The 12638-nt window shown below is 45.8% G+C and overlaps 1 protein-coding gene across 3 annotated transcripts in view; it reads left to right on the forward strand.

Moving 5' to 3' along the window:
- The first annotated feature begins 1357 nt into the window (after nucleotides 1–1357).
- The window catches only part of KIRREL2 (kirre like nephrin family adhesion molecule 2), a 58544-nt gene continuing 47263 nt past the window's right edge, over nucleotides 1358–12638 (forward strand). For all 3 annotated transcript variants that reach the window (XM_089478241.1, XM_089478243.1, XM_089478242.1), the window contains exon 1: nucleotides 1358–1736. In XM_089478241.1, the coding sequence (XP_089334367.1) occupies nucleotides 1679–1736 (58 nt within the window). In that variant the 5' untranslated portion in view covers nucleotides 1358–1678. The remainder of the gene's footprint in view (nucleotides 1737–12638) is intronic.

Genomic DNA, 12638 nt, shown 5'->3' on the forward strand with positions numbered 1-12638 from the left:
AGCATCCTCCCTTGTTCTGCTTAAGTCTTGTCGATTCAGGCCCATGACCTCCCTAAATGGTTCTATCCATCTAGCATGCATTCTCCCTCTCTTTCTACTGCCTTCTACCTTGCCTAGCTTCACTGTCTTTTCTAATGTGCTATGCCTTCTCATGATGTGGCCAAGGTACAACAGCCTCTATTCAATCATCTTGGCTTCCAGGGATAGTCCAAGCTAGATCTGTTCAAGGATCCATTTTTGGCTGTGCATGGTATTCTCAGCGCTCTTCTCCAGCAACACATCTCAAATAGGTTGATTTTCTTCCTATCCGCTTTCTGCACTGGGCATCTCTCACATCTGTACATGGCGATGGGGAATACAATAGATTGGTCGATTCTAACTTCGGTGTCATATATCTTTCCTTTTTAGGATTTTGCCCAGGTCTTTCATTGCTGCCCCCCCCCTTTTTTTTTTTATTTTTGCAGAACCCCAAAAAGAAGCGGTAAGGACTCGGTGCCAAATGCATTTTTACACACACACCCCCAAACTGCAGCTAAAAAATGTCAATATGATTCTAGGCTGCATCAATAGAAGTATAGTGTCTAGATCAAGGGAAGGAATAGTGCCACTCTATTCTGCTTTGGTCAGGCCTCAGCTGGAATATTGTGTCCAGTTCTGGGCACCACAATTCAAAAAGGATGTTGAGAAACTGGAGCAGGTCCAAAAGCGGGAGACTAAAATAGTGAAGGATCTGGAAACCATGCCTTATGAGGAACGACTTAAGGAGCTGGGGATGTTTAGCCTGGAGAAGAGAAGGCTATGATAGCCCTGTTTAAATATTTGTAGCCATGTCACATTGAGGACGGAGCAAGCTTGTTTTCTGCTGTTCCAGAGCCCGGATCAATGGATGCAAGCTCCAGGAAAAGAGATTCCACCTCAACGTTAGGAAGAACTTCCTGATGGTAAGAGCTGTTCGACTGTCCTTCCTCGAAGTGCAGTGGAGTCTATTTCCTTGGAGGTCTTTAAACAGAGGCTGGATGGCCATCTGTCAATGGGGATGCTTTGATTGAGAGTTCCTGCATGGCAGAATGGGGTTGGACTGGATGGCCTTTGAGGCTGGATGACCATTTGCTGGGGGGGGGGCTTGTGAGTTCCTGCATGGGCTGGATGGCCCTTGGGGGGGTGTCTCCTCCAACTCTTTGTGATGCTATGATTCAGAAGAAGAAGAAGAGAAGGCTCGCTCTCTCTTTTTTCTTAATGAGTGCAGCCTGCGGAGCAGCCAATCAGGAACGAGGTGGGCGTGGCCTCGGCGCTGCCCTGCTGCTGAATGAGCCGGAGCTCCTGGGAGGAGGACGAAAGAGGCAGAGAGTGGAAGGAAGGAGGGAAGGAAAGAAGGAGGGAAAGAAGGAAAGAAAGAAGCAGCCGCGGAACGGAGGGCCAGGGCAAGCCAGGCAGGGCAGGACCTCGAACCATCATACTAACAATAACAATAATAGTTTTAGACAGGCCACTTCTTCCTCCCTTCTGCCAATTGCCAAGGTCAGGATCCCCCAGCCTCTGCTTGCCAAGGTCAGGATCCAGCTTTGGCGTCTCTGGCTCCAGATCGAGCAACAGCAACGACTCCGAGAGAGATAACCCGAGACGAACCCGGGACAAAGAGGGAGGCTCGTGTGGAAGCAAGGCGAGAAAGGAGGGAGGGATGAGGACGCCGCCTCTGCTCACCTGGACCTTTTCCTTGGCTTATTTAGCCGGCACAGGTAAGGATCATGGTTGGGGATGGAGAAATAACCCGGTTTGGTCCCGCTTTAACTTGTTGTCTGACTCACTGCTATGGAATTCTGGGAGTTGGAGTTTGTTGTGGGGCCCTCCGGGCCCCACAACAAACTCCAACTCCCAGAATTCCATAGCCTTGATCCAGAAAAGAATCAAAGCGAGGGGCGGCTCAGTTTCGCGTCCTTCACCGAACTCAAAGGTCGTGGGGCGTAATGGATGGAGCAGGAAAGGATCGGACCCTGGATCCTTCCATCTGGGAAGGGAGGAAGGGTCTGATGCGGAGGAAGAGTCGGGGGTCTCCTTGGAGGAGCTGCCTGGCTTTGACCTTGAAGGGAAAACTCCCTCTCCGTAGAGTCAGCCCAAGGAAAAGGAGGCTCTGCAGACTTTTTTAGGGGGGGGTCCCTCCCTCGACTATAGATCCCCCCTTCCTCCCCAATTGCAGTTTGATCTCCGAGGAAGGAGGCTCCAAACCTGCCCTCTCTTCCCCTCCCTCCGACTGCCCCGTCCGCTTGGTCTCGTTGGTTGGCATTTTGGATCTGAATCGGTCGTTTTGGGGTCCTTGGGTTGGAGGGGTTTTAATGTGGCAAGCCGCCTCGATCCAAATTGGAGAGGCGGGGTATTAATGATGATGATGATGATGATGATGCTTTGTGGATGGGGAGGCGAGAGGAAAGGAAACCCCGGACCTGGTTCGGGGGGGGGGGAGGTTAAAGGACCCCTCTTTCTCCCCTCTTTTTGGGGGATCGGGCTTAGGACTAGGCATGGGGCAGACTCCCCCTCGGGGTTAACCTTGAAGCGCCCCCCTTTTGTCCCCCCCCCCGACCCAGGACTCTGTAGGAAGCGGGATCAAAGTGCATTGTTTCTCTGCGATGAAAGATGCCCCCAGAGACTGACTCTTAATCTTTCTCCCCCCCCCACCAAAAAAAAATCCCCATTGGGACCAAAGCCGCCTCCTGACCTTGGGGCGCCCCTTCCAAAGGTCAGGATGTCCCCCAAGAGGCTGTTTGGGGAAAGCCTGGGTTACTCCCCCTTGATCGGCTGCATCCGCACTGGAGAACTACCCCGGTTTGGCCCCGCTTTAAGTCTTTTCTGGCTCAAGGCGATGGAATTCTGGGAGTTGAAGTTTGATGTGGATCCAGAGCGGAGCGGAGCTCTGCTCTGGGCCCCACAACATACTCCAACTCCCAGAATTCCATAGCCTTGAGCCAGGGTCTGCTCTGGGCCCCACAACATACTCCCAGAATTCCATAGCCATGAACCAGAAAAGAGTAGAAGCGGGGCAAAACTGGCTTAAGATGCAGTCAAGGTGCGTGGTGGGGGAGGACTGAAAGGCACTCTGCACATGCTCAGAGTTAAACTTCTTGTACCTGGCTCCCAGCATTGCAGGAGGCCCAAATTCTGGCCCGATCAGTATGCACTCATGTGATGAATTCATTCCCATTCGCACTGCTTTCTCTTTTGGATGGATGCTGTTTTTGTCTCGGTGCATGGTGAGTTAGTGCGTAATTTCGTGCATCTTCGCAGTGGTCCCACATTCTTCTTTTGGGGATGGTGAGGCATTCCTCCGTGTGTGAAAAGGTCCTAAGTGTTGGGGCAAGTCCTTCAAGTGGCTGCCTCTCTGGCCAAAGAGCCCCCCATGGCCGATCCGAAGCCCCATTTCCCAGCTAGTCTTCCACAGGCAGCAGAATCCATTGGGAAACTTCTCATGCTGCACAAGGCCCTTTGGAAAGCCATAGGAACAGCAGTCGCAAAGCAGAGAATGGCTCACCCTGGTAGGGTTGGTGCCCAACATAACCCAATGGCCCGTGGACTGTGGGGGTCAGACCTCTCTGCCTGTCTCCTGAAGACATACATACTAAAACAAATTACAGTACTTGTCCATAAGGAAACCATACTTGCCCCTAGAGAATCACTGGAGAATGCTTGCCCATAGGGAAACATAAGGCAAGCATTCAATGTGTCCCTATGGGCACTTGTTCTGCAATGTTTGTCTATGGGCAAGTATTCTCCAGTGATCCCCTATAGGCAAGTATGGCTTCCCTATGGGCAAGTACTGTCATTTGTTTTAGTATGTCCCTGTCTCCTGCTCAGCATCCTTCATGGCTTGCTCTGCCCACTGCCGCCAGCATGGCAAGGCTGGCTCTAAACAGGATGGCCCAGGGTCATCCTAAGGGTCACAGGGAGACGCATGCCGCCTAGGCCAGTGAGAGGACAGGGTGGCCTTGTCCTATGCTCAAACCTCCTGTAGTCCAGGAGGGGCTCCCCTAGTCGATGGCATAAGGGGCACCAGCGAAACCTCTCCCTGGCATGCAGTGCAGCTCTGAATGGCAGAGGAGGAGTCGCATTTGGGGAGGAGAAAAGGTTGGCCCTGCTGCCCTGGCATCCCTGCGGAGGAGCTGGCTGGGCACCCTGGCTCATCTGCTGTCAGATGCCTTCAGTGGCAGCGATGGAAGCACAGAGAGCGGTGCCCCTGGGGTAGGTTTCAGGGCGCCAGGACGTGTGGGGAAGGGAGGTGTCGAGGGGATGGCTGAGTTCACACTTACACGCCTGGCTTGGTCCAGGCCCCCAGCTACAACTTCCCTTTGCAGTAACACTAATGATGGCTGAGTGGTTGTGGCGCTCTTGCCCCGGGGCGCCTGCTCCTTGCTGGCATTGAATCAACCTCTGTGCAAGGGATTGGGGAGGAAAGGGGGCCATGTCTAATAATGGTGTGTCTTGAGCCAGCAGCTAGAGGCAGCAGGCAGAGTATGGGAGAACAAGACGGTGAGGAAGGAGAGGGGGAGACTTGGAGGACAGAAATAGTATTCCAAATGTGCTGAGCTCGGCACTTTCGTGTATATCGCTGCATGACCAACCAATGTGAACAACAGGTAGAAACCAGATCGCTGCTGCAGTATTGTGGCTTGATTAAGAGTTCTGTGTGATTCGGGAATGGATAACAAGTCTTGATCAACCAAACTGGGTTTGGTCAAAAACAAAGCTGCTGCTCTCATTGCTCCTGTTTTCCAGGACAGGTGTGGTGCTTGCGTCTGTACAAAGCAGAGGTTAAGAAAAATTATTTTGTATGTTGGGACAATTCTGGGAATTTTAGCTCCAAATAGCAGTGTTTTCCAAGTTGCGTTCGAGTAACAAGAGATCGAGGAGGCAGCTTTGAAGTCAAAGTGCACACTGAATCTACCACTATTGTTCAAGGGCATCTTCTATTCTTTCCAAACTAGGACCCAGCTTTAACTTGGATCTGCAAAACAGCAGTGGTAGCTGTATGAACTGCAAGAGAAACCTCCCAGTCCATTGGAGTGTAATACCTTTACAAGGCAAACAAAAAAGGTCCCAGAAATATGTGCAAACTTTTGGGATCTCTTCCTCAGACTAGATTTTGGGACTCCCCCTCATACCACCCCAGAACATCATATGGACAACCTGATTTTAACAATGTAAACTTATCTCATTCCAAGAAAATAATGGTGTCATTACTAAATAAATTCATTTTAATGCAACTTCCCCTTACCTGATGCCCTTCAAATGTGTTGGTATGAAGTTCCCTGAGACAATATTGCTGAACCTGAAGGCAGGTTGATGAAATCTGCGCCAGTTGAGCCTATCCGTGATCTCACAGAATCATAGAGCTGGAAGAGACCACAAAGGCCATCCAGTCCAACCTCATGCTTCACAGGAATACATGCTCAAAGCACTCCTGATAGAAGGCTGTCCAGCCTCTGTTTAAAAGCCTCTAAAGAAGGAGACTCTACCACATGCCAAGGCAGTATTCGAACAGCTCTTACCATCAGGAAGTTTTTCCTAATGTTGAGGTGAAATCTCTTTTCCTGGAGCTTCAATCCATTGCTCCAGTCTGGAGTAGCAGAAAACAAGTTAAGTGTGACAGCCCAAAGGGTGCTCAACAATGGCTCCTTTTCATCCTGGAGAGAAGTGACCAGTGGTGTCCCACAAGGCTCTGTCCTGGGCCCAGTGCTGTTCAACATCTTTATCAATGACTTGTATGACAGAATTGGGGGCATACTTACCAAATTTGCAGATGACACCAAATTAGGAGGAGTAGCTAATACTCCAGAGGACAGGATCAAAATTCAAAATGACCTGAATAGACTAGAAAGCTGGGCCACAGCTAACAAAATGAAATTCAACACGGAGAAATGTAAGGTACTGCATTTAGGGCGGAAAAATGAAATGCACAGATATAGGATGGGGGACACCTCGCTTAAGGAGACTAAGTGTGAAAGGGAACTGAGGGTCCAAGTAGACCATAAGTTGAACATAAGTCAACAGTGTGATGCAGCAGCTAAAAAGGCCAGTGCAATTTGAGGCTGCATCAATAAAAGCATAGTGTCTATCTAGATCAAGAGAGGTAATATTGCCACTTTATTCTACTTTGGTCAGGCCCCACCTGGAATATTGTGTCCAGTTCTGGGCACCACAATTCAAAAAGGACTTTGAGAAACTGTAGTGTGTCCGAAGGAGGGCAACTAAAACGGTAAAGGGTCTGGAAACCATGCCCTATGAGGAACGACTTAGGGAGCTGGGAATATTTAGCCTGGAGAAGGGAAGGTTCAGAGGTGATATAGCCCTGTTTAAATATCTGAAGGTGTGTCATATTGAGGAAGGAACAAGCTTGTTTTCTGCTGCTCCAGAGACTAGGACCCGGAGTAATGGATGAAAGCTACAGGAAAAGAGATTCCAGCTCAACATTAGGAGGAACTTCCTGACAGTAACGGCTGTTCGACAGTGGAACAAACTCCCTCGGAGTGTAGTGGAGTCTCCTTCCTTAGAGGTCTTTAAGCAGAGGCTGGATGGCCATCTGTTAGGGATGCTTTGATTGAGAGTTCCTGCATGGCAGGGGGTTGGACTGGAAGGCCCTTGGGGTCTCTTCCAATTCTTTGATTATATGATTTAAATATGATCACCAGTCCTTCTATGTGTCACATTCTTCCAACTGCCTGTATATAGGAACTGACCTTCTCCCCAGAGACATCTCCTGTGTGTTCCTCAACTAGGACAGGCTGCTCCACTCAATCCAAGAAAGCTTCATGCTCATTAATATTCTGCAGAGTTGACATATGGACCTCAAATTCTTAAACCTTCTCTTCCAACAGGTTACCAACTTGCACTTGCATCATTGTGTTTTTCGGGCTCTTGAAACACATTGACTTGCACTACAACATACCTAGTCCTATTAATCCTTGCGTTTGGCAAACAACTCTGGCATGTGTTCTAAGACTGGAGCTGGCAGACATTATTTAATGATCTACTGTTAGATTTCAGGGTGAATCTGTATAGATTGGCAAGGGTTCCTAATTCACATTTTAAAAAACAAAACACAAAACTGGAACAATTAAAGTCCTGGTTCCTCATCCACAGGGCATTCCTCTGCATGTTTGTTGTTGTTGTTGTTTTGTTGTAAACTGCTGTCAAGTTGACCTCGACTTATGGTGTCCTTATAAATGAGAGTATTGTTGTCTTTTCTAGTGCATCATGGCTTCTCATGATATGGTCAAAGTACAACAGCCTCAGTTGAGTCCTCTTGGCTTCTAGGGAGAGTTCAGGCTTGATTTGCTCTAAGATATTTAGCTATCTTTTTAGCAGTTCACAGTATCAGCAAAACATTTCCCCAGTACCATATCACAAATGAGTTTGTATTTTGTTCCTATCAACTTTCTTCATTGTCCAGCTTTCACAGCCATCCATAAAAATGGGAAATGCAGTGGCATGGACCATCCTAATAAAGTATTCAATTATATATCTTTGCACATCAGCATCTTGTCTAACTCATTCATTGCTGCATATCTTAAATTGTTGATGTTCTTTCAACCAACTTTCTTGCTTCCTTCCTCTGATCATATAGGATACACAGACAGGGTGGTAAAATACAACCTTGCCTGACCCCCTTGCTAGTTGGAAACCATTCCATTTTTCTGTATTCTGTTCTAGTAGTATCCTGTTATGTACAGGTTATGCCTCAGGTCAATTAAATGTTGTGGCACACCCGTTTATTTAAGAGTGATCCATAGTTTTCATGATCTATTAAGAACCACTGGCCTATAAAGCACAGACTGATTTTCCTTTGAATTCTTTAGTGTGTTCCATTATCCAAAGTATGTTAGCAATATGATTCCTAGTGCTTCTTCCTAGACATGAGTCATTTTTCACTCCATATATGATAAAAGACTTTGTTGCAGAATTTTCCTTAGGGAGCTGGGTATGTTTAGCCTGGAGAAAAGAAGGTTAAGAGGTGATATGATAGCCCTGTTTAAATATTTGAAGGGATGTCATATTGAGGAGGGAGCAAGCTTGTTTTCTATTGCTCCAGAGTGTAGGACCCGGAGCAATGGATGCAAGCTGCAGGAAAAGAGATTCCACCTCAACATTAGGAGGAACATCCTGGCAGTAAGGGTTGTTCGACAGTGGAACAAACTCCCTTGGAGTGTAGTGGAGTCTCACTCCTTGGAGGTCTTCAAACGGAGCCTGGATGGCCATCTGTCGAGGATGCTTTGATCTGGATTTCCTGCATGGCAGGGGGTTGGACTGGATGGCCCTTGTGGTCTCTTCCAACTCTATGATTCTATGATTCTATGATTCTAGAACTAGATTAGATTCTGTCTCCACAGACTGAGGCAGCTCTATTGGTATGCCATCTGTTGGTGATTTGTTTCTCTCAAGTGTTCAGTGCAGCTTCCACTTCATTTTCTAAAATTGAAGAATCATCTTCAGACAATACTACTTCAAATGAATCTATCTTCATTAATCTCTTTTATATTTCCATGAATTGTTTCCATTGTATTTATTTCTATTTGGCCATGTAATGTGTTCTGCTGGTCGCAAAGCATACCCACTCTTGGTTTAAATTTCTTTATGATTTCTCAGATCCTGTGAAATAGGTCTCTTGTTCTTCCTTTTTCGTTCTCATCTTCTATTTCTCTGCATTGATTCTTATAGTAGTTCTCTTTGTCCCTGTGCACAAATCTCTGAACATTTTATTCAGGGGTTCTGACTCTATTTCTGTTGCCGTTTTCTTTTACTTCACATCTTAACTGTTTGAAGAAGTTCAGTTATCATCCATTGAGGTTTCTTTTTCTTTTTTGCTAATGTTTGACAATGTGTTTACTCATAATTAAATCCCATGCATAAGGCTTGCTCATAAGATATATGAGGATGCAGTGTCAATTAAGTTGCTGAATTGAGATAGACTTTTGTGGGTTCCATGTATTTGTGATTATGTGGAGAAGATTTTTGTAGCAGTGAGTTCTGTTCTGGCACTGAAAACAAATTCCTGAGTTGACCTCAGAGGCATTCCTGCTTCTCAATTCTCAGAGTCTTTACCTCTGTGCCATGTTTTTAATATATGGCTCTGGCACATGGATTGATCAAACAAACAAAGTGGAAGGCTGAACCTCTGAAATCTCCTTGTTCCTGTTGTAATGTGTATACTCAGTTGATGTAGGGTGCTGACAAGGATTTGCTGTTGCTCCTGCTGTGACCTAGCATCCATTAACGGAAGAGTTTCCATTATGGACTACAGTTCCCAGAACCCACAGCCATCATGGCCATGGGCTAAGCCTAGGAGGGGTCTGAGAGTTGTAGTCTACAAAGTGAATTGTCCAAATTCTACCAACATCTGCCTTCCTCAACCTGGCACCCACCAGATGTATTGACCTACATCCTGGCTTTGGAGGGTGGTCATTGTATCCCAAAACATATAAATGGTTAAAATGAGACAGGGTGACCTACATTTGTGTTTCTCAAAACCGACCTTCCAGTTGTTTTGGATTTCAACTCCCAGAAGTCCCAACCACCATGGCCAATAATAAGGGGTTATGGAAGCTATAGTTGAAAATGTATGGCAGGCCGAAGGTGGAGATCCACTGATCTTGCACATACCTCCACACACTCCCCATCATTTGCTCCTTCAGACAGAAATAAGTTCTGGAGGATGAGCTGTGTTTTGCAGAAGCATGCCCCTCAGATGGGTTGCCCTTGATAAACCACTGTGGAACCCTTGAGTTCCTTGGAAGACGTTTCAAATACCTATATTCTGTATCAAGCTATTTTAGTAACATTGAATAAGACAACTCTTTTTCTCCCTTTCCAACAAAGCTTTCAAATAGCGCACAATTCTTCACCAAGCCAAAGGTGTTCAGAGCTTGTAGAATGCATTGTGTCTCCCTGATCTGTCCTGGTTATTGTGTTTTTTTAAAAGTATCTGGTATGAAGTAGACGTAACGAACCCCTCTATTGTCAGATATTCACAGCTTCTGCCCATCCAGCCTGAATTTCCTTCCTCTTTTGCTTCAGGGTTGTTCTTGGTGTTCCAGCAAGAAATAAAATAACATAACACAAAATCCAGCTGGCTCCAAGAAGGATAGGAAAAAAAGATGATTTTTCTCCTTCATCTTTAAAATAAAATAAATATAAAAATGCAGTCATCTCATTGAGAAGCTGTGTGACTGAAATTTGGCAGGAGCAGAAGCTGGCCTGGGGGATGTGCCTTCTGTTGTCTCTGTGGAAATCCACTCAAATTTGCAGTGATCTCAAGTTGGCAAAGTTGCAACGAGTGCATTTATCTGAATACTAATGCTGTGCCTCGCTTGTATTAAGTTATGCAAATGACTACCCCTTTTTTGCCTATCACTGACACAGAGCTAGGGGAGAGAATGGTTGGTCTGCAACCTGGTAGGGGGAGGCGAGAGGGAAGGGAAGGGCTATTTTCTAAGGCCAGGAAAGAATTATAACTGATGCACTGATCAACTAAAAATAAGCCTTGCAGGAATTCAAGGTGATCTTTAGAATAGGAAACAATGTTGTGATGTGCTTCTCCTCCCTACAACCCCCGTCATTGCTTTGCTGGGAAAGTGGTTACGCTAAAGACTTTGGGAAGACATTGAATAATATATATTTTCTTAATTTAAACTCTTGAGGTCCACCCACAAGGGCCAGCATTTTTGTGTTTTTTTAAGGCCTGATACAGACAGGCCAAAATAAAGCTGCTTCGAGTCACTTTGCAAGTATGCTGTTTAAATGATACATACGTCCTAAGAGCATAGAAGCCACACCAAAGCCATGCTCCAGTCCTAAGGACTGGAGTGTAGCTTTGGTGCAGCTTCCAGACTCTTAGGACGCATGCATCATTGAAACACCATACCTCCAAAGTGACCTGAAGCAGCTTTACTTTGGCCTGTCTGTATAGGGCCATTTGTTACCTTAAAGGCTAAAAAATGTATTATGACATAAGCTTTTGTGGACTAAACGGTCCAAAAAAGTTCCCACTGCAACATGTGCAGTTATTTTTAAGACACTAGAAGTCTCGGCTGCTTCACTGCAACAGATTGACATGGCTACACCTTTGGAAACAGGTGAGCAATATTAACTCAAGGCAGAGCACTACAGCTTAGGAAAACCTTTTTTGGCTGATGTTTTCTGAACTCCATCCAGCATGGCCACTGTTTATCTTGACTGGGAGATTCTTGGGGTTATAATCTTTGAAACTAACTTTTGTTTTCTTTTTAAAATATTTTTAATTTTCCCTCTAAACATGCACAGACATACATGCGCACACACACAACATGCACAAAATGTGCACTAAAGCTGCCTTTTCCATCTGTAAGGAGTTGATCACACAAAGGAAATCGGGAGCTTATCCTGTGAGTATTCTGGAAAAATCATGTAATTACGCATGGCAGTTTCACTATTAAAGTGGTCACAAAGAAGCATTAATGCGCATTTTTTTACTTTCGGCATTTCAGTGACAATGCATTTTCGATATCATTTTATATGCACAATTGCGTGTGATAATCATTTGTGCAATTGCTCGCCATTGCCGCTTCATTTGCGGGATGCTTTAAATGTGATTTAATCTCTCTTTAATGTCGAAATCAGCCCCAGTGTGATAAACTCCTATGGGAGTTCCTATAGCTGTGGAAGAAGGTGCTTCTGAGCCCAGAAAACATCTCACAATTCTTTTCGCAAGTACTGCACGTGCACAGAATTCCACTCTTATAAAAATCAACTCCTGGTTTTCCCTCTAATGTTCTTTTTCAGCAACTTAATTTAGGAGAAAAGCATTTTTTTTCATTGTTGCTGTTATACATTTGAGAATCTAGAGCCCTCCCTGATCTACAGCGAAGCACCCTGAGATCTACTTCTAGATTTATTTCTTTATTTATATTTGAAGCATTTGTGCCTTATAGCCAGAAAGGCTCCCAGAGCAGTTTACAAATAGTTGACTTGACAGCCTCTATCCTCAGGCTTGTAATGTAAAAATAAAGACACAACCCACAAGGAGAAAGGACTGGAAAGGAAGGGGGGAAATTAAGTATCTGCATGATAGAGGCTGACTAGTATTAAAACACCTTGCAAGTAGAATCATAGAGTTGGAAGAGACCACAAGGACCATCCAGTCCAACCCCCTTCTGCCATGCAGGAACTCTCAATCAAAGCATCCCCATTGACAGATGGCCATCCAGCCTCTGTTTAAAGACCTCCAAGGAAATAGACTCCACTGCACTCCGAGGAAGGATTGTGTTCCACTGTCAAACAGCTCTTACCATCAGGAAGTTCTTCCTAATGTTGAAGTGGAATCTCTTTTCCTGGAGCTTGCATCCATTGATCCGGGCTCTGGAACAGCAGAAAACAAGCTTGCTCCGTCCTCAATGTGACATGGCTACAAATATTTAAACAGAGCTATCATAGCCTTCTCTTCTCCAGGCTAAACATCCCCAGCTCCCTTAGACATTCCTCATAGGGCATGGTTTCAAGGCTTAACTTAATTCTCGGTTTTTCCACATGTGAAGAGTTTTTTGGAAGGGGAACCACCCAAAATCTGATGCTTGCTTGCACTCTGCATTGAAATAGTCTATGCTGCTGGAGCCTGCCTCCAA

This window comes from Sceloporus occidentalis, unplaced genomic scaffold (assembly GCF_023333645.1).
Source record: "Sceloporus occidentalis isolate IW3139 unplaced genomic scaffold, rSceOcc1.0.p SCAF_13, whole genome shotgun sequence".
Taxonomy (NCBI): domain Eukaryota; kingdom Metazoa; phylum Chordata; class Lepidosauria; order Squamata; family Phrynosomatidae; genus Sceloporus; species Sceloporus occidentalis.